Here is a 21,553-nt window from a genome sequence, read left to right as displayed (position 1 = left end):
ACTTTCTGAATTGATCTCTTTATATCATACAAGACACCACTGCAATGATTCCTGGATGTTACTTGTTGTCCACAAGTGCGTAATAGCACAATTGCAGCAGGAACTATATCGCAACCTAGAACAGATGTTAAGGAAATGCATAATCTTATCATCGACTTGTCAAAGATTTTGTTCTCAGGAACAACATTGGTAAAAACTGACACAGAATGTAGTAACCTTGATAGCAACTTTGACATCAAATTGCGGTTTCCACCCCATCTCTATACCATCACAAAGACCTCTTTTTCCAAGCAAGGTAACAGTACTGTATTCTTCCCTTCTTCCAGCTCATATATTGTTAAAACCCTGTTTCCTTTAGACTTAACTGGCTGGCCTTCCACCAACAAGAGAACATTTGCAGATGCTGGAAATCCAAGCAAAACACACCTATCATCTCGTGTTTCTCCCTCCCTCCTCCCACCTTTTAACTCTACTCACCTTTTTTCTCTCCAGTCCTGCCGAAGGGGCCTCGGTCCTAAACGCCAACTGTACTCTTTTCCACAGATGCTGCCTGGCCTGCTGAGTTCCTCCAGCATTTTGTCCTTAACTCCAGATTCCAGAATTTGCAGCCAATGAAAACTAATACTTTTCATTCCTTCCATCACCAAGTCCCTTTGCCAATATAAGATTCTGATTAAACCCACGACTTGCTTGACTCAATACTGCTGCAAAAAGTGTCCACACCTTAATAATATACAATTTCCAGCAAATATGAAGTATTTTATAGTTTAGCATGTCTAATATGGGCCCTCACCACAAGATCACCAATTTGAAGCCAATTTGATCAATACCTTCAAGAAGAGGTAAAAAAAAACTGCTGGAGGAAGTTGAGAGGTATGGGCGCATCTGTGAAGGGAACTGGACAGTCAATATTTTGGGTTGAGACCCTTCATCTTATATAAAGTTTTTGCATTTTTGGAAATATATTAGCACATGACAAAACTGATAAAAAAAGTGCACCTTAATTATTTAATATTTTTCATACGATTCCAACGATTGCTTGTGCAGGAACATGTTAAGACATTAGCTGCACTGAGTCACTAAAGGAAATGATGTTTGCCTAGTTGAAACCTTAATTTTGGAATAACACTGCCAAACAATAAATTCATGACCAAAGTACTCCTCCACTCACATCGCTAAAGCCAGCTTCTGGTCAGAGTGTAAGTGATCCAATACATGAGTAACGGGTAGTGTCTGGAATTATGTTGATCAGAGGAAAATATTAATTAAAATATTAATTTATTATTTATGTCACAAGATATAGTGGAAACTTGTTCTTTTCCCAGTAATGATGCAGAAATATTAGAAAGGCCATACTGCTGAACGAATTGTTAAAGCAAGCTGTGTAGTTATTTATTTCGTCATGTTATTTTGAATTGTTTTGCTAGGGCTAAGCGGGCCTGCAGCTCAGGCTAGGAGAGGAGTTAAATCAACAACATGGGCGAGGTCATACTCACGCATTTGTAATCCTCCGAGTCCGAATTAAACATAAAGCAGCGGTAATTCGGCACACCGGTGAGGTTAGTGCCCGTGTTGGTGATTTGCAGCGGCTCACTTTCCATGGTAACACGGTTTACAAAAGCTGCCGCCGCTGGCAAATGTAACATGAACAGTTACGGCATCCGCTCTGGGACCAACAGCTAACCTCCTCGTGTAAACATGCCCCAAAGACAGAACTGCCAGGTTCCTCCGGCGCTCACAACTGAGTGCTAACGTTCTAATCGGCTCTAAACATACCCACAACGTGTTGGTTTTATAGTGCATTATTTCAGGGACTGCTGTTCCAGACACTTCCCACAAAACTAACAACAAGGCATGTTCAAGCTAGTATTCTCTATAAGAGTATTGCAAATATTTTGGAAAATTAACATTTGAAGATTTCCGGAAGTCTAAGTGAATTAACTACTAAATTCATATCGCCTTCAAAGCAGTCTCATTAGGAAACGCTGTGTTCATTACAATAATACGACAAGGAATCAGGCTCCGGTCCTTGTCTGCCTCAGTGTTCTCTCCCCATGCCCACATACAGCCCATAACCCTCTGGGACCCTATCCTTTATGTACCTATCCAAATACTTCCCATACGTTGCACACCTCAAGGCTGCAAATACCTCCTTCCTGGTAACAAGCATATCAAAATGAGAATCAGAATCGGGTTTATCATCACTGGCATATGTTGTGAAATTTGTTAACTTAGCCGCAGCAGTACAATGCGATACATGATAAATATAGAAAAAACAAATAAATGCTTACAGTAAGTATATATATATATATATATATATATATAAAATAGTTAAATTGAAAATAATAGTGCAAAAACAGAAATAATCCAAGACCTCACTATTTATTACCCTAATTTCTTTGGCATCCATGATAATTTTCTTAGTAAATGATGAGAGAAATTGACATTAAAAGACACTAAAGCAGCTTAACATGTAGTCTTTGAGAGGAGCTAGTTTCTCCCTAGTCACTCTTTTATTGTTAATATAACTGAAGAACTTCTTCAGATCATCTTAACCCTGCCTGCCAAATCCATCTAATACACTCTTTTTGCCCTCCTGATTTCCTTCTTAAGTTCCTTTGTTTTTAGATAGTCTCTCAGATGACCCAAGCTAAATCCTGCCTTATGCTCTCAAAGTTGGCCCTGCTACAGGTCAGGACTTTAAACTATGGACTGGTTCTATCTTTCCTCTGACTATCTTAAAACTAATAGTTTTACACAGAACAGAAATGGAACCCAAATGCCTCTTCAGTTACTTGGCCTGGTGCTTTCCCTAAGAGGAAGTCCACTGGACTTCCTGAGCAAGTTCCTCTATATACTGTGTGAGCAAATTGTCTCCGACTTGCTGTACAAATTCTGCCCTATTCGGGCCCTTTGCACTCCGGATGCCCCAGTCGATACCAGGAAAATTGAAATCTCCCATCTGCACTACCATCCTATTCTCACAATTACATGTAATTTCCTGACAAATCTGCTCCTCGTTCCTGCTGACCATTGGGGTGTGGGGTTCTATATTATAGCCCTACCAAAATGCAACACCCCCTCCACTCTTACCTGTTTCTCCGTCATTCTAAAGCATCAGGATCCTGAAACATTCCTGTCTTTCTCAACCACACTTTTGTTATTGCCAGAATATCCCAGTGACTAGAGTCAATCCATGCCCTGAGTTTATCTGCCTTACCTGTTAAGCTATGGGCATTTCTAGCAGATGCAATTTAAATCAGGGGTCCTGTCTGCCCTTTTACTATAACTATGACTACAGTATTATGATTACTAAGCTTACACACCTATTAGGAGCACAGAGGTGGAGAGAGTCAGCTGCTTGAAATTCCTTGTATTAACATATAAAAAGATTTGTCCTGACACAAGCACAAAAGTGTCATCACTAAGAAGGACTGATAGCATCTCTACTTTCTTAGAAGTTTGCATAGATTTGGCATGTCGCCAAAAACTTTAACAAACTTCTATAAATGTACAGTGGAGAGTATCCTAACTGGTTGCATCACGGCCTGGTACAGAAACATTGAAAAGGCTACATAAAATGGTAGATACAGCCCAGTCCACCACAGGCAACCCATCGCCACCATTGAGTATATTAACATCACACATAACCACAAGAAGACAGCAACCATTATCAAAGACCAGCAAAATCGGGCCATGCCCTTTTCTTGTTATTGCTTTTGGTCCAATACCACCAGGTTCAGGAACAGTTTTTACTCCACAAACATCAAGTATCCTGAACTACCATGGATAACTTCAGTCATCACAACTCTAAACTGGTCCTGCGAACTACAGTCTCACTTTCAAGGATTCTTTACAACTCATATTCTCTATGTTATTTTTTATTTGCATATTGGTTTTTGTCAGTTTTTGTCCATTTGTATAGGGTTTTGTAAAATTTTATGTATAGTATTTTATGTCTGTTTACGTATAGTTTTGTGAAAAATTGTCTTTATATATAGAATTTTATAAAATGTTATTGTGCCTCCAAAAATTGAATCTCACGGTAACATTTGATAGCATACACTCAGTGGTCACTTTACTAAATACCTCCTATACCTAATGAGTGTATGTTCATGGCCTTCTCCTGCTGTAGCCCATCCACTTGAAAGTCTGACATGTTGTGCATTCGAAGGTGCTTTTCTGCATACCACTATTGTAACGCGTGGTTATTTTAGTTACTATCACCTTCCTGTCAGCTTAAAGCAGTCTGCCAATCCTCCTTTGACCTCTCTCATCAACAAGGGATTTTTGCCCACAGAACTGCCAATCTGTGAGCCTTTTTTTTGCCTTTTGCATCATTCTCTGAAAACTCTAAAGACTGTTGTGCATGAAAATCCCAGGAAATCAGCAAACCACCCTGTCTGACACTAGTTATCATTCCACAGTCAAAATCACTTAGATCACACTTCTTCCCCATTCTGATGTTTGATCTGAATGACTACTGAACCTCTTGCCCATGTCTGCATGCTTTTATGCATTGAGTTGCTGCCACATGATTGGCAGATTATATATTTGCATCAACAAGCAGATGTACAGGTATACCTAAAAAACTGGTCACCTAGTGTATATGTACTTCGAGAATAAATTTACATTGAACATTGAACATCAGTTGTTGCACATATCTGTCTTGTCAATGACTTCACTCTCTTAAGTCCCACACTCCTGGCAATCAAATTTAAACCTTCCCTGGTGGCAAAAGCAAATATCCCTGCCACAATTTTGGCCCCTTCTAGTTCAAGTGCAAACTGTCCCTCTTTTACAGGTCACCTCTGCCCCAGCAGATATCCTAATGATCCAAGAACCTGATTCCCTACACCTTGCACTAGCTTTTCAGCCAAGTATTCATCTACCCTACCTTTCTATTCCTGACTCACTAGCATGTGGCACTGGGAGTAATCCAGAGATTATGGCAATTGAGGTCCTGAATGACTCCTTATCACTTTGTGATTGTAAGGAACTTTGATATAAGATGTCTAGAATTTATCTAACTTTTAATATAAAATTCTTTCCTCAAGCTACATCTATCAAAGTAAACAGATATATTTAAAAATAAATAAGAAAAGTTAATTTGTAATTCATTTGGGTGACTTTGAAAGACTTTTCTGAAAAACTGGAATTTACAGCCATCTGTTAGTTTGGAAATTGGCATAAATACCTACATCATTAGCTTCCATATGGTCTTTAGTAATCTCAAGGAGACAAGCCAGAATAAACAAGTTTCCCTTGAAGATAAATTCCACAATCTTGTTTCAGATTCCAGCAAATTACATGAACTTTACCAGACAAAAATTGTAACATTAACCTGGCTGTATAGAACAAAGATTTATTTGTGAATATAACAAAGGCTAGGAGAATGCAGACTCAGAGCAGAAAGATAAATTCTACACCAACATTTTTCAAAAATGTCAAAAAACCCATTTAGACATGCAGTAAATTTGTATATCCTAACCTCCCATGAAGTTACGCTGGGGATCTTCACATACATTCATTTGTTACACAGCCCTATCAACCTGTGCCTCCACTTTCAAAGAATTATGGACCTGTATTCCCAGATCCCTTTGTTCTACCGCACTCCTCAGTATCCTACTGTTCACTGTGTAAGACCTTCCCTGGTTGGTCCTACCAAAGTGCAACACTGGTCTGTGTTAAGTTCCATCTGACATTTTATAGCCCATTTTTCCAGCTGGTTCAAATCCCACTGCAAGTCCAGATTGTCTTCCTCACTGTCCACTACACTTGGTGTCATCCACAAACCTGCTGATCCAGTTAACCACATTATCATTCAGATCAATGATATAGATGACAAATAACAAAGGGCCCAGCACAAATCCCTGTGGAACTCCACTAGATACAGGCCTCCAGTCAGAGAGACAAAATCTACTGCCATTCTTTGGCTTCTCCCACAAAGCCCATGTCTAATCCAATTAACAACCTCATCTTGAATGCCAAGCAATTGAACCTTCTTGACCAACCTCCTACATGGGACCTTGTAAAATGCTTTGTCAAGTCCAAGTAGACAGCATTCACAGCCTTGCCTTCATCAACTTTCCTGGTAACTTCCTCAAAAAGCTCTCTAAGTTTGGTTAGACTCAACTGGCAGTACCAAGTACAAAGCCATGCTGACTATCCCGAGTCAGTCTGTATCTATCCAAATACTCATATAGCTGGTGCCTTGGAATACCTGCCAATAACTTTCCCACTACTGACATCAGGCTCACCAGACTAAAATATCCTGGTTTATTTTTAGAGCTTTTCTTAAACAATGGAACAACATTACATTTCCTCCAATTCTCTGGTACCTCATCTATCGCTAAGGAAGATTTAAGGCTCCTGTAATTTCTGCACTTGCCTCTCTAAGGGTCTGAGGAAACACCTTGTCAGGTCCTGGGGATTTATCCAACCTGATTTGCCTCAAGACAGCAAGCCCTCCTCCTCTGTTAATCTGTACAGGGTCCATGATCTTGCTGTTGCTCTGTCTCATTTCTATATATTCTGTGTCTGTCTCCTGAGTAAATATAGATGCAAAAAAAATCCATTTACAATCTCCCCCATCTGTTTTAGCCCCACACACAGATTACCATTCTGATCTTCCAGAGGACCTATTTTGTCCCTTGCTATCCTTTTGCTCTACCACACTCATAGAATCCTTTAGGATTCTCTTTCACCTTGTCTGCTAGGGCAACCTCATGGCTTCTTTTAGCCTTCCTGATTTCTTTCTTAAGTTCCTCTTGCATATCTTAGATTCCATAAGTATTTCATTTGCTCCTACCTACCTACCTATACCTGCTATGCATCTCCTTTTTTTTCTTAAGCATGGCCTCAATATTTCTTGAAAACCAAGGTTCTCCAAACCTGTTATCTTTACTTTTTATTCTGACAGGCACATACAAGCTTTGTAAATTTCACTTTTGAAGGCCTCCCACTTATCTAATACACCTTTGTCAACAAAGCCTTCAGTTCCATCCAAGTCATTGACATATAACATAAAAAGAAATGGTCCTAACACACACCCCTGTAGAACAACACTAGTCACTGGCAGCAAACCTGAAAAGGATCCATTTATTTCCACTCTTTGCCTCCTGCCAATCAGCCACGGCTTTATCCATGCCATTAGCTTTCCTGTAATGCCATGGGCTCGTAGCTTGTTAAGCAGCCTCATGGGTGGCACCTTGTCGATGGCCTTCTGAAAATCCAAGTACACAACATCAACCAATTCTCTTTGGCCTCTCCTGTTTGCTGTTTCTTCAAAGAATTCCAACAGATTCGTCAGGTAAGAGGAAATTATGCTAACTATAGCCTATAACCCTCATCTTTACCTTTTTCCTCTTTGGGATGTATATATCCTGTGCCTTCCGAATTGCTTCCAGAAATTCCAGCCATTACTGCTGTACCTTCATCCTCGCCAGTGTTCTCTTCCAATCAATTCTGGCCAATTTCTCTCCCATGCCTCTGAACTTCCCTTTACTCCACTGTAATACTGATACATCTGACTTCAGCTTCTCCTTCTCATATTTCAGGGTGAATTTGATCATATTATGATCACTTTCCCCTGAGGGTTTTTTTTCTCAGCGGTTTTGGTTTGTTTTGGAGTAACTGCTATACAGGGTTTCAATCAGTTTGGTATTCATGCCCATTCGCATAAGGCATTCTACATTACAATATTTCTATCAGGATAATTTCAAAATTGGATTCAGTGGCAGTTACATGTCTCACTATTTTGTCATTTTTATTCACAACAAGAGAACCAATGAAAGTAAAAAGAGCAAACCTGAGGGGAATGACTAAAATAAAGTAATGGGCAAAAATTGGATTAATGGCAGAAGAGACTCGATGGGAGTAAACAGAGTGAACCTGAAGAGTGATAGAATGGGCAGCAAATAATCAGTGTGAAGGATCAACTAGAATAAAAGCATAAAACTAAGGAAGAAATTCACAACACAAGCAGATTAGGGGACAATAAATTTTTATAGGTAGGTGCACCTATCACTTGGACAACATTGCCTTAGTTTAATTGGAAGACCATAGCGTACTATGTGATCAGTCATAGGTCATAGGTGTTTAACCACAAGCACAGCACATCAGGACACAACAGAGAATAGAAAACAAACTGAATAGAACAGTAAAAGTGAAAGCAAAGTTGGGAAAGTCGAGGAGCCCTTGAAAATCCAAACATTACAAGCACAAAGAAGCACTGAAATGAGTAAGTCAGGGTAGAATAAGGTAATTATTTCCAATCTTTCAATGAAAAGAAGATAAAATCAATAAATAAGCAATAAAAAGACCTTTTAGAAACTATGAATTATGTGTTCTGATGCTGGTATAAGAGTGCTACTGGATAATTAATTTGTCCCAGGTTCTTATATTTGCAAGTCTCCACTTCTACAGCCAATATATTCTCCCTTAAGTTTAAAGTACATTTATTATCAAAGTATGTGTACTAGATGCAACCTTGAGATTTATTTCCTTACAGAGAACCACAAAACAAAGCAGCCCAATAAAACGCATTTAAAAAGACTGTCCAATGTGCAAAAAAATAGAACAAATCATGCAAACAGTAAAAGGTAAGCCGATAACATTCAGAACTGAAGTTTATGAAAGTGAGTTCACAGCCATGAAGCTAGTCAGTCACAATATGAATTAGAACAAATTAAACTAGGTGCAGTTTCAGTAAAGGTGTAAATGTGGCAAGTGTTCCTTACTTTATCCTCGAAACCCTTGCACTAAAGACTAACATGTTCTTAACAACGGATCAAAGCTTTTTCAGCTCTCTCCCCATGACAAATACAAAGCTAACTGGCTAATAGTTACATGAGGAATTCTGCAGATGCTGTAAATCCAAACCAACACGTACAAAATCCTGGGAGAACTGAGGAGGTCAGGCAGCATCCATGGAAATGAACAAACTGTTGACGTTTCCGGCTGAGACCCTTTTTCAGAACTGAAAAGGAAAGGGGAAGATGTTAGAATAAAATGGTGTGATGAGGGGAAGAAGGATAGCTAGAAGGTGACAGGTGAAGCCAGGTGGGTAGGAAGGAATCTGTTAGGCGAGGAGAGCGCACCAAAGTAGAAAGGGAAAGAGGAGGGGCATCAGGGAAAGTGATAGACAGTTGAGAAGAGGTAAGAAGCCAGACAGGTGAATAGAAGAAGAGGGGAGGGGGAGGGAATGCATTTTTACAAGAATAAAATTTGATACTCATGCCATCAGGTTGGAGGCCATGCAGACGGAAAATCAGGTGTTGTTCTTTCAACTTGAGGGTAGCTTCATGGTGGCACAAAAGGAGGCCATGGTCCGACATGACGACATGGGTATGGGAATTGGAATTAAAATGGTTGATCATCAGGAAGTTCTGCTTTTGGCAGATGGAAAGCTTCCTGCTTTCTCTCCCCCACCTCTCTTGCATAGTGACATTACATTTACAGTTTTCTCAAACTAGATGATTTGGGGAGATTACCTCCGCAGCCATTTCCTTGGGAGCCCCCATGACTTGGGGAATCACATACACTGCAACTGTTGGCCACTGATCTCATTAACTTGCCTATACTTTTACTATTGTGTTGGAGGTTGGTTAGAGATCCTGCCTCCCAATAATCCCTTGAATATCTATTAGTTGAATATTTTGAGTGTTTTCTACTTTGAAGGCCAGTCCAAAATAATTATTTAGAATCTCTGCCATTTCATTATTGCACACTTCCACATTCTCACTGAAGTATCATAGATTACTTTAGGTATTTCCTTCCTTTACTAAACCTGTAGAAATACTCGATATTATTCACTAGTTTACTCTCATTTAATCTTCACCCTGTTTATACTTCATTATTATTGTAATCAGGTTTATTTAAGCCCAGTACATCAGGTTCAGACTTACATTTCTCATCTTCAGTCTGAATTTGAAATTTGGACTATGATATCATTCTTGCCTTGGAACTTCCTTATATGAGTTCATTTATTCATCCTTTATCATTATATAATACCAGATCTAAAATTCCCTGCTTCCTTATTAGTTTCTCAAAAGATTGTACTAAGACATAACCCTAAATACATGCTTAAGAAATTGTCATTAAGACCAGCTTTGCCTACTTATCCAATCTATATGATGATAGAAATCATTGATGGATATTACAGTATCCGTTTTTGTAAGTTTCCTTTATATCTTGAACTGTAGCAAGAGTTAAGGACCTTGATACTGTTCACACCAATGAATTGAACTGAATTGAATTGACTATATTTCCTGCATCCTTCATATACATGAGAATATCTTTGTTAAGTCTCTGTCTAAATATGCAATGTGCAATTTATAGTAATTTATGATAAACAGAATGTACAACAGGGCAGTCAATATAACATAAAAATACAATTGTATCAGCATGAATTAATCAGTCTGATGGCCTGGTGGAAGAAGCTGTTCCGGAGCCTGTTGGTCCTGGCTTTTATGTTGCCGTACCATTTCCCGGATGGAAACAGCTGGAACAGTTTGTGGTTGGGGTGACTCAAGTCCCCAATGATCCTTTGGGTCTTTTTTAAAACCTGTCTTTGTAAATGTCCTGAATAGTGGGAAGTTCACATCTACAGGTGTGCTGGGCTGTCCGCACCACTCTCTGCAGAGTCCTGCGATTGAAAGTAGTACAGTTCCCACACCAGGTAGTGATGCAGTCAGTCAGGATGCTCTCAATTGTGCCCCTGTAGAAAGTCATTAGGATTTGGGGGGCCTATGCTTAACTTCTTCAACCGTCTGAGGTGAAAGATGTGCTGTTGTGCCTTTTTCACCACACAGTCGGTATGTACAGACCATGTGAGATTCTTAGTGATGTTCATGCCAAGGAACTTAAAACTGTTCACCTTCTCAACCCCAGATCCATTGATGTCTATAGGGGTTAGCCTGTCTCCATTCCTCCTGTAGACCACAACCAACTCTTTAGTTTTTGCGACATTGAGGGATAAGTTGTTTTCTTGGCATCACTATGTCAGGGTGATGACTTCTTCTCTATAAAATGCCTCATTATTATTTGAGATTAGGCCAAGCAGTGTAGTATCGACAGCAAATTTAATTAGCAGATGAATTCTTTTCCTTACTTTTTCTTCTTTAATCTGGACTTTACATCCTGAGTTTATGAGTCAATATTACTGTTGCAGTAATCTCATCTTTTACCAACAGATTTACTTGCCTCAGTTTCTTTCCAACAAGTCAAATACTCCTGAGTATTCAGTTTTCAGTCTTGATTACCTTGCGACATTTCCTTATTGGCCATCACGGCAAAACTATTCATTTATATTTGTGCCATCAACTCAACTATGTTGTTTTGAGTGTAGTGAGCCTTCAGATAAGGAGCCACTAATTTTATCTTATCACTTCAATCCTCTCCACCACCAAATTGACACTGAGGTAAAAGAGTAACTGTGATCATATTGAATACCAGAGCAGACATGAGGGACTGAATGGCTGATTCCTGTTTCTATTTATGTTCTCATGTAGGCTGAGTCAAACAAAATCTCAACTTTATTCCAAAAATCCCTCAATCCTACAACCATTCTAGCTACAAAAAAAACCTAGTGGGTTGAAAATCACAAACGAGAAAATCTGCAGATGCCAGAAATCCGAGGAGCGCACACAAATTTCTGGAGGAACTCAGTAGGCCAGGCAGCATCTATGGAAAAGAGTAAACAGCTGACATTTCCAAAACTGCCCGAAGCATTGACTGTATTTTTTTCCATAGATGCTACCTGGCCTGGCCTGGTGTGTGTTGCTAGTAATTTAAAATTTATTTTTTTATACATACAAATGCATAAATGCATTAGATATATTTTAAGCAACCTTATCTTTTAGCTAATACCAGCATAATCAATTTCTGATATGGTGGAATGGCTGAAAGAAGGATGTTCTTCAATATGTAGTACCAACCTGCCTTTAATCCTCACCAGAAGCAGATATTACTCAAGCTATGAAGCTTCTCTGATATGCAACATTCAGTATAACACTGCATTGCCAGTCTAAAATTAAAAATCAGATCTTCCTGGGATCTTGAATCCAGAAGTCATAGGAAATATTTGGCTATTGTTCTTGTTTTTCAAATTCTTTGAAGGTGCCGTGCCATGGTACTTTGTGTCAACCCACCTTAAGAGCCTCATCTGAGACTAGCAAGTATTTAAGAATGGATCTGATAAGGGGTTATTTCAGCTTCAGGATACCAAGGAATAAAGTGCTCTGGTTCAGTCCAAGACATGGCATCAGTGGGTCTAAATGGGAGTTTGGTTGCTAGGTTGAAGACAATAGCTTTGTTCTTCCCACTGGTGAATGGTGTGAGCTTTTTTAAAACTCTGGACTGGGTATCAATCAGTTGCTCTGACAACACTGAGATAGTGGAGAAATCAAAAGAGGTAATATGCAAGTGTAGTTGCCAGTTAAAGATTTTCAAGTAGACTAATAATTAAACCAGCCAGTGAAATCTTACAAGCATTAGATGCTGTGCATGTCAATGACCATGTGAAAAATAATTCAACATCAGCTATAAAATGTATGCAGTATGTTTACCAAGCATTGGTCATTTTCAAGAAGGGATTCCTTAAGGACTCTAATAAAAAGAAAACTGGCCAGCTACCAAAACACTCTAAGTGTCCTTATTAGTATGCAGATGAAGATAACAGTAGTATAGTAGTTATGCCAATAGACTAGTAATGCAGAGAGTGCAAGTTTAAAATTTTACTTTTCGATGTGATCGATTAATTCAATTTTTTTTAAATGCTACTGTCGTAAAACTGCCGAGGGACTGCAAATACCTGGTCTAACTCTTAAATGCCCTTTAATGATTCTAGTAAGGTATTCCATAGCATCAAAACCACTATCCATGGTCCCAGAAGCTGACATATTTTTGGATCATCCAAGGTTCAATAATAAATGCCAGCCTTCCCATTACTGTCCATGTCCTGGAAATTCAAAACAAAATCAGGCAGCCAATTTTGTATGACCAAAATGGCACAAACTTTATTGATGTTTGTTTGTGCTGCTGTTTGAGAAGGTTAAGTGGCTGCGATTGCACAAAAATACCTTCTAGGTTTTTTTTACATGTATATATCATAGTTTAATATCGTTATGCTGATGCGTATTTATTGAACTAAAACATTATGCTGCAGGACTCCTAAGCACTACACAAACGTCGTCAACTCAACCAAGTCCACACCCAGTATTTACTTTCTAAATTAGAATTTGAATTACAGTGGAACACTTTTCTGAAATAAAAGTCAAAAGAACTTCACATAGAAATGGAACTATAGCCCTAAAAGGGTAAATTAACCTTCAATAACTAGCTGCAACATACAAAACTAGCCAGGACACATCATTAAAAAAAAATCAATGGAGCCAGTTATTTTCAAATTAATGGAATAGCCAAAAACTGAAATGTAAACAGAAAATAGTGCAAACCAAAGGAGGTTATTAATTAATGTCAAAAAAAGTCCAGTAATTTTGTGTGTATTTAGAGTGAGCCTCTACTGGATGGCCCAGCCTTTTCAGAATGCATGTTAAAGTGCATTGCATTCACATTCAAATAACAACTTGTCTTAAATGATAAGTTTTGCAGTCAATAATGCTAATTGTTTACATAGCAGAACATACTGGGGGGGGGGGGGGGGAACCTGATCAAAACCCTAGTCTCTGGAAGTAACATTTCATAAAAATTAAAAACAGTAGAGGCTAGCGCTAGGGAGGAAGCTGTATGGTTGAAGATCGAACAGCTAATGAAGAGGTAAGTGTTTGGAATGAGGAAGTATTTGATGTTATTATGTGATTTGTATGCAATCTGAAAGATCAGCTAATCTTAATATTTACAAGGTTAAAATAAAATCTTAAAAATGTTCCTTCAAATTGAAAAAGATATAAAACATTTTAGTAAAATTCAGCGTGAAAAATCTCAGCTTTATTTGCAGCCAAATGTCTTAGTACAGTTCCCAAAATTCATCCCCAGCGCTATGGGAACTTAAATGTTCAAGAATATCCTCCGCCATGAGGAGTGAATGCCATGGAGTTCACTTATTTTATATCAAACATGTTTAAGATGCACACGGTACTTATGTACCATATACTGCAATCAGATTTCCCATTCCCTCGTTTACTTTGCCATTCTTTCCCGTAATTTTTTTCTGATTGACGCAGACCTTGTGGGCGTCACTATCCCCTTACCGCCGTCTGACCATGTATGAGCATTTGCGTGAACTTAACTTAACAAGTCGGCACGATTTTGCGATGATGGACGATGATGCTAAAATGTCTGCTGTGCTGGTGTACATCGTCACAGGCCAGGCAAACGCAGAGAACATACTCTCGTTTGAAACGGAAGCAGCCTCTGGATATGTCCGCTTAAGGATTTCACGCAGTTGTAAAAGGCTTTTTATTTAAATATAGAAAGGAATGCGGTAGAACTGGCAAATGCTTGCCGGCACATTTTGAAACAACCCGCCCGCTGGTGAACTCTTTCGGGCGGCACATCGTGCTGCAGCCGGGCAGGAAGATGGCTTGCCCGTGGCCGGTTCATGGGCGGCTCCATTAAAACGAGAAGTTCCAGACTCGCCCTAAACCGCATTAGGCCAAAGCTCTGTTAGGGTTTCAGACACGAAGAGATAATTAGCCTCGACCCTGGCGGTAAAATACGTCGCACCCGGTGGTCAAGGATTTCAAAATTACTGCTAGGCTTTTTTAAACTAGTTATTTTTTTAATTTTTAAACATTGGTTTAGCATATCACTTTGTACAAAATTAGGGTTTAAATATGAAAAATGCGTCGTGACACAGGAAACCTTTTTCAGTTGGTTCCGTACAGTAAATCACCCATCGAACTACATAGCTTTAAAGTCATTGGCTTTTTCGAACAGCCTCATTTTGCTAAGAACTTTATGTACCACGTGGAGATTGTAGAAAGATACGCGTCTATCTTGTGCGTTTGTAAAACAAGTGGACAGTATACGTTACAATTTTATACATTACACATATATTACAAAGTAGTGCAAAGTACAATGGTAATCTCCGCCGGCACAGCCGCTCACAACCACATTTTCCATTTCATGAATGAAAAATTTATTAAGCATGTCCAACAAAAGCCTTCCCTTCTCCCAGCAAATAAGACGGGAAATAAGACAGAAAAAAAAGGGGCATATTAAATGATGTTAATCGTTGCCTCTATCAGTTTCTAGAACAGAGCAGAAAACAACCTTGCAACTTCAGTTAGGCTTGGCTTAACTTCATTCAGGAGGTTAGTCCTTGTAAGATCTGTGCTCAATGTCCCCAGCTACCGAATCCGATTTCTTGTTTGTAGCGGTTAGTTAGGGTGTTAGCCTTTCTGGTCAGTTTTGATAAGACAGTATATAATCCATTTAGATGATAATGGAACTGTTTCTGCAAGTCGTCTTCGCCTTCCACCTCGTCCACTCTGATGTCCATGGTGGGGGCTTTATCCTTTTTCCTGTCATCCAGCTGCACCACACCCCATTCAATATCGTTCTTGATGGATTTCAGCAAGACGTAGTAGTTGTACATATCCCGCTTATCAGAATAATAGTTAGACGCTCCAGTGCTTGAGACGCCATTAACTTCGGCCTTGCTTTCGTCTTCCAAGGGAACATCCCGCAAAAGACTCGGCACCATCACTGTCTGGTCCATGTTATTGACCGCAGCTATAAATTTGTTCATGGCGTTGAATAAGGAGTGCTTCTGATTGTACGTATCCATAATCTGCATCATTTTCCTTTCAGTCCGGTTGCTTTCGCTTTTCTGTGCGGAATCTTTCAAACTCTCAGCTTCACAACTTCCTCCTCACTGAGCTCGTCTTTGCACTGCGAACAGTTCGATTCCTCAGCGAATTTATGGAGGTGTTACTTGGCAGATTTTTTTGCAAATCAAGATGGAACCTGTCCTAAAAAGACTTGAACAGCGGGCGCCGAGCCAAATGCAAAAACCCTCCTTTCTGGCTTCCGGGGCGTGGAGCTGCTTTCATGCTCCGATTTACATACAGCGACTATCCGGCGCGGTCCCCGACTGCAGAGTGCAGACTGGTTCTGCCGCACACGCGGGGGGAAACGCCCTATCCCCTGGCAACAAATCAGACCGGCCGGCGTCATGACATCAATGTCACCCTTTTTGTTCTGACCAATCGCTTCTCTCGCCCTTTGTGAATTCAATATGATAATTAGCTCCGTTTTTACAAAGCAGCCAATGGCAAATGGCCACATGCGTCACTGGGAGACCTGTCAGCGGGAGCAGGAGCCTTCGATCTGATGGATGAGGACAGGTTGTGAATTAAGCCGATACCTGGCTGAAGTGGAGATTTTCATTCAAAAATATCGCTGTACTTGTCATTTCTGAAGTTAATGATTAGTTCCCCCCTTTGAGAATGAAAGAAAGAGGGAAGGATTTTCTTTTCACTGTACTTGGATACATATGATAATAGTAAAGCAAAACCAATTTGTATTAAAAATAAAACTATCTCGCATACTGTTCATAGAAATCAATTCATTACATGGTACACAGAGAGTACAAGGTAAACCAATATCAGAATGCACAATAAAGGTGTAACAGCTACAGAGAAAGTGCAGTGCTGGTAGGCAATAAGGTGCAAGGTCATAATTAGGTCATTTAGTCAAGAACAAACAGGAGAAAATCTGCAGATGCTGGAAATTCGAGCAACACACACACGCACACCTGGAGGGGTGAAGCTGAGAGCTGGAAAGGTGATCGGCAAAAGGGATACAGAGCTGGAGAAGGGAAAGGATCATGGGACGGGAGGCCGAGGGAGAAAGAAGGGGAGGGGAGCACCAGAGGGAGATGGAGAACAGGCAGTGATGGGCAGAGAGAGAAAGAAAAAAAAGGCAGGGGGATAAAACTAAATATATCAGGGATGGGTAAGAAGGAGAGTTGTGGACACAACTCAGCACATCACTGAAACCAGCTTCCTTCTGTAGACTTTGTCGACACTTCTCACGGCCTCAGTAAAGCAGCCAGCATAATCAATGATCTTAACCACCCTGGATATTGACTTTCCTCCCCCAGCCTTCTGGGAAAAAGTTACAAAAGCCTGAAAGCACTTACCACCAAGCCTAAAGAGTAGCATCTATCCTGCTGTTATAAGACTATTGTGTGGTGCGTGGCCAAGTGGTTAATTAATGTCCCTCCTCCTCTTCTTACCCCATCCCTGATATATTTAGTTTTTCTCCCCCCCTTTTTTTCTCTCTCTCTCTGGCCATCATTCTGCTTGTTCTCCACCTCCTTCTGGTGCTCACCTCCCCCTTTCTTTGTCCCTAGGCCTCCTGTCCCATGATCCTTTCTCTTCTCTAGCTCTGTATCCCTTTTGCCAATCACCCTTCCGGCTCTCAGCTTCACCGCTCCCCTTCTGGTCTTCTCCTATCATTTCGCATTTCCCCCTCCCCCTCCTACTTTCAAATCACTTACTATCTTTCCTTTCAGTTAGACCTAACGAAGGGTCTCAGCCCGAAACGTCGACAGTGCTTCTCCCTGTCTGATTCCCATCTAGACCAGTTCCCACCCACTTCAACTCTGCCTCTCATTCCCATCTAGATATATCCATACATGGCCTCCTCTACTGCCATGATGAGGCCAAACTCAGGTTGGAGGAGCAATATCTCATCTACTGTCTGGGTAGCCTCCAGCCTGGTGGTATGAACACTGAATTCTCCAATTTCCAGTAATTCCCTCCCCCTCCCCCAGGTCCCTCTCTGCCTCTCTCCCCTTTCAGCTTTCTGCTTCTTTATCTCTACAGTTCTTTCATGCTTATCCCCTCCCCCCTTTATCTTTCCTCTGATTGGTTTTCCACCTGGCACCTCTAGGCCCTACCCCCTCCTTTAACTCTATTACTGGGCTTCGGCCCTCTCTTCTCCCCCCCCCATTCCTGATGAAAGGTCTTGGCCCGAAACGTTGGCTACTCTTTTCTCACGGATCCTGCCTGACCTGCTGAGTTCTTCCAGCATTGTGTACGTATTCTTTGATCCACAGCATCTGCAGTTGTATTTTTGTGTCCCTATTGATGCTGCCTGGCCTGCTGTGTTCCACCAGCATTTTATTTGTGTTGCTTGAATTTTCAGCATCCGCAGATTTCCTTGTCAATGCTGGAGGAACTCAGCAGGCCAGGCAGCACCTAGGAAAAGAGTACAGTCACACTTTGGGCCAAAACCCTTCGGCAGGACTCAAGTCCATTTTATTGTTCTAAGGAACTACTGTATTCAATAGATTTCTACATATTTATTAAAATTGTGCTTTGATTAATCTAGAGCCTTTCAAGTTATTGAGAATTTCAAGACAAATTCCACCTTTAATTCTCACTTTCATGGACGTTTCACCTCATGTTCTTGATATTTATTATTATTTTTAGTTGTTTTACTCAGCTCAAGCTGTTAAAACCTGAGGTACAGGCATAGCCAAGCACACTCATTCCTCAATTGCTAGGAACTCTCGGACTATTCAAGTGGTGTTTAGTGGCTTTCTGCAGATTTACGTGAATATTGCAGTATGGGCCTAATTGTTAATGCTACTGACTTTGGGATGATACCAGTTGTAGATATCACTATTGGAACAATGTTTACTGTACCTTGCTCATGTTCCATAGTATTTCTATTTCCACTTTTATTTCAGCATATTTCTTGTGTTTTTCACTTATTGATTTCTGCATATTTTGTGTGTTTGGAATGGCCATATCTACTAAGTTCATTGTTCTTGTTTGTTTATGCTGTAATATTATATCTGGACAGTTATTATGGATTGTCCTATCTATAATAATTGCAATATAATTTGTAGGATTCTGACTCTAAAACTGGATCATGCTTGTATTTATAGTAAGGTATAGTAAGGTGTCTTTTTTGAGTTTGTATTTTAAAGCAAGATTTTGGTAAAGATGTTTGCCACAATTGTACCTGTGTAAGTAATCAGATTGAATTAATCTGCTGCAGGATCCTGTAATATGTCGGATTGTTTCTAGTTTTTCTTGGCATTTTCTGTAATTATCGTCTTCAATGTATTTGTCTTTTACTATGTATTTTTGGTAATTGTTTTTTGTTAACCACCTAGTCTTGTATGCCCCATGGAACCCCTTTGTTTCTGGTCTACAACTCCTAGCCAGGTGTTTGACATATCCTTCTCCAGTTGGACGTGGGGATGGCTTCCTTGGATGGTCATGCTCTTCCATTGGTTAATTTTCTTTCTTCTGTAGTGATAACTTCTTCATTTTCTGGGTCATGCTCTTATGGAGTGCTGAATGAATTCTGTTTTTGTTGATGAAAATGTATCCTTAGAAGTTTTATCTAACTGTTGTGTAATTTTTTTATCTGTTCTTCCTCTTCCTCTTCCTGTTCTAGGTAGTGTTATTCTGAGAGCATTTAGTGTTTTCTAAAGTTTGTCATTTCAGTTCTTACTGGTTTCGAACAAGATATTATGCCAAAAGAAAACATTAATATGAGTATAGCAGAAGTGTTTATGTTATATTTTTACTGTTGACCTCTGTTTGGCAGATTTTCTTAAGCCTTGAAGTAAATTCTGTCAAAGGTTTTCCCTTTATTGCTCTATTTTCTTTGCTAATTTCTTTATCCCAGATATGTACATGTTTCATTTTCAGCCATCAGCTGTATTGCATCCTGCTGCTCTGTTTTATATTCTACCAGCTCCATTGCATCTTTCTTTATGTTTAATATTCTGTACTTGCAGTGCCATGAAAAAGTATTCAGCCCCAACCCGTGCTCACACAAGTAAGTATTATAGCCAGGGACTTTGATCAATTTAACTGAGAACTTTTATTTGTGAATCCTTCTTTCACAATGGAGGGTTAAAAACAGGTAAAATTGCTCAAACTGTGCCAAGTTAGTTGGGGAATGGCAGTGGACAGCAATCTTGAGGTCTTGCCAAATATGTTCTTGGTTGTCCCAGTCAGAGTCCTATTCCTTATCCCAATCGAACACCTCTGAAAGGAGGGATGGGTAAATCTTGTTCCATCACATTGTGAGAAGCTAATCGAGTCTTATCCAAAAAACTACTGGCTGCAATAGATGCAAGAGGTGGTTCAACTAAGTATGGAGCAAAGGAGGTGAATACTTTTGATCTGCTGACTTCTCAGTTTTAAGTTTTTGGTTGTTATGCTTTACAAGTTTCCCTGATTATTTAGGCTCTACTTTGGAAAAATAGGAGCATGTGATTCACAAACTTAATAAATTCTGTTAAATGGATCACAGCCCCTGGTTGTAATACTCCTTTATGTGAATAAAGGATTGAGTGCTGACTACTTTATCAAGGCACTGTATCTAGTCCAAAGTTCATGTTTATATCTTTAGAAAAAGGTGCATTTCATGTATCTATTTAGTCTGGCTTTGTATGCATTCAGCTCTAATTCAAGGGCAGTATAGGTGGCGCCATGATAAGGTGCTGCTGGCTCTTGTTTACACACTGGAGCGAGAGAGATGCAAGAAGGGGATGGCTGGCACAGTTCTGAGGAAGGCCAACACCTTCATCAAAGAGGGAGCAAGGCCTTTCGTAACCAAACAACCAAAGCCAAATCTGCTGCTAACGGCCAGGTCCTGGGAGATGAGGGTCAATGTGGGAAGGAGGCTGCAGTTCCCGGAGGTGGTGCACACAACCCTCCACCCGGACATTGTATTGTGGTCAACTGAAGACCGGAAAATAACTTTGGTTGAGCTGATGGTGCCGTGGGAGGAGGGTTGGGAAGAGGCCCACGAGAGAAAGGCCTTGAAGTACCAGCCCTTAGTGCAGGAGTCCAAAGACAAGGGATAGCAGGCATGATTGATCCCTGTGGAGATCGGCTGCAGAGGTTTCCCAGCCAAATCAGCAAGGCGGTTGTTGTCAGCTCTGGGCCTGGACAAAAGGAGCAAAATGCAAGCAGCTCTTAGTATGGGGGAAGAGGCAGAATGAGCCTCTTGTTGGATTTGGAGTAGGCGAGAGGAGGGAAGTTGGAAGTCAGGAGCAGATGGGCAGTGATTTGGCGACCACTGCCGGCCCACCAACTGGAGAGTGTCGTGGTTAAGGGTCAAAATACTCTGTGAAGGTTGGGAACCACCTGATGACATCTGCTCCTGGCTGAAGGCTATGGTTACCTCATAAGGTATCTGAAAAATGCCCCCTAACAGCTGTATGTAACAAGTGTAATACTTTTGTTAAGTTGATCATATATTGTATGGACCTTATATTTCCTTAGCTTTTCTCTTAACTTTCTTGCTTGGGTTATCCATTTTAACTCCTTTAGGCAGGCTATTTCTGCTCTTGATCTTTTAGTTTTGTTTTTTAATCTTTTCTGCCATTTCTGCCTTGCTGATTTTCTGCCAGTTCTCATTTCATTGCTCAGTTTTGGGTTTCTATTAATGAGTCCCTATATTTTAGAGCCATTGCACTGCACTACTGTTAATGCTGCACAGTATGTTATCGTGTGTAGTTCTTCAAACATTTCAAGTTTCCCTAAATATAGTGGTAATATAATATAGTTGAGCGCATTCACAATTTTTGTAAATTTTGATTTGTTTT

General features: G+C 40.1%; 2 protein-coding genes across 3 annotated transcripts in view; both read right to left on the bottom strand.

Annotated features, from left to right (window-relative positions):
• Nucleotides 1–1,824, bottom strand: part of si:dkey-100n23.5 — a 190,542-nt gene extending 188,718 nt beyond the window's left edge. Inside the window, exon 1 of one of the 2 annotated variants that reach the window (XM_059968245.1) lies at nucleotides 1,497–1,824. In XM_059968245.1, the coding sequence (XP_059824228.1) occupies nucleotides 1,497–1,646 (150 nt within the window). In that variant the 5' untranslated portion in view covers nucleotides 1,647–1,824. The remainder of the gene's footprint in view (nucleotides 1–1,496) is intronic. The other variant, XM_059968244.1, reaches the window with a different exon arrangement.
• A 12,898-nt stretch (nucleotides 1,825–14,722) lies between these two features.
• Nucleotides 14,723–16,074, bottom strand: LOC132393241 (mid1-interacting protein 1-B-like). The gene has a single exon (XM_059968243.1). It carries the CDS (start codon nucleotides 15,764–15,766, stop codon nucleotides 15,302–15,304), a length of 465 nt encoding a protein of 154 aa, XP_059824226.1. The 5' UTR covers nucleotides 15,767–16,074; the 3' UTR covers nucleotides 14,723–15,301.
• Nucleotides 16,075–21,553: the final 5,479 nt, after the last annotated feature.

Source organism: Hypanus sabinus, chromosome 4 (assembly GCF_030144855.1).
Source record: "Hypanus sabinus isolate sHypSab1 chromosome 4, sHypSab1.hap1, whole genome shotgun sequence".
NCBI lineage: Eukaryota > Metazoa > Chordata > Chondrichthyes > Myliobatiformes > Dasyatidae > Hypanus > Hypanus sabinus.
Note: the sequence above shows the minus strand (reverse complement) of the source record. Positions and strands in the feature narration are given on the sequence as shown.

What these genes read in the sequence shown, in the direction of transcription:
- LOC132393241 (XM_059968243.1), bottom strand. Translation starts at nt 15,766, where the DNA reads ATGATGCAGATTATGGATACGTACAATCAGAAGCACTCCTTATTCAAC.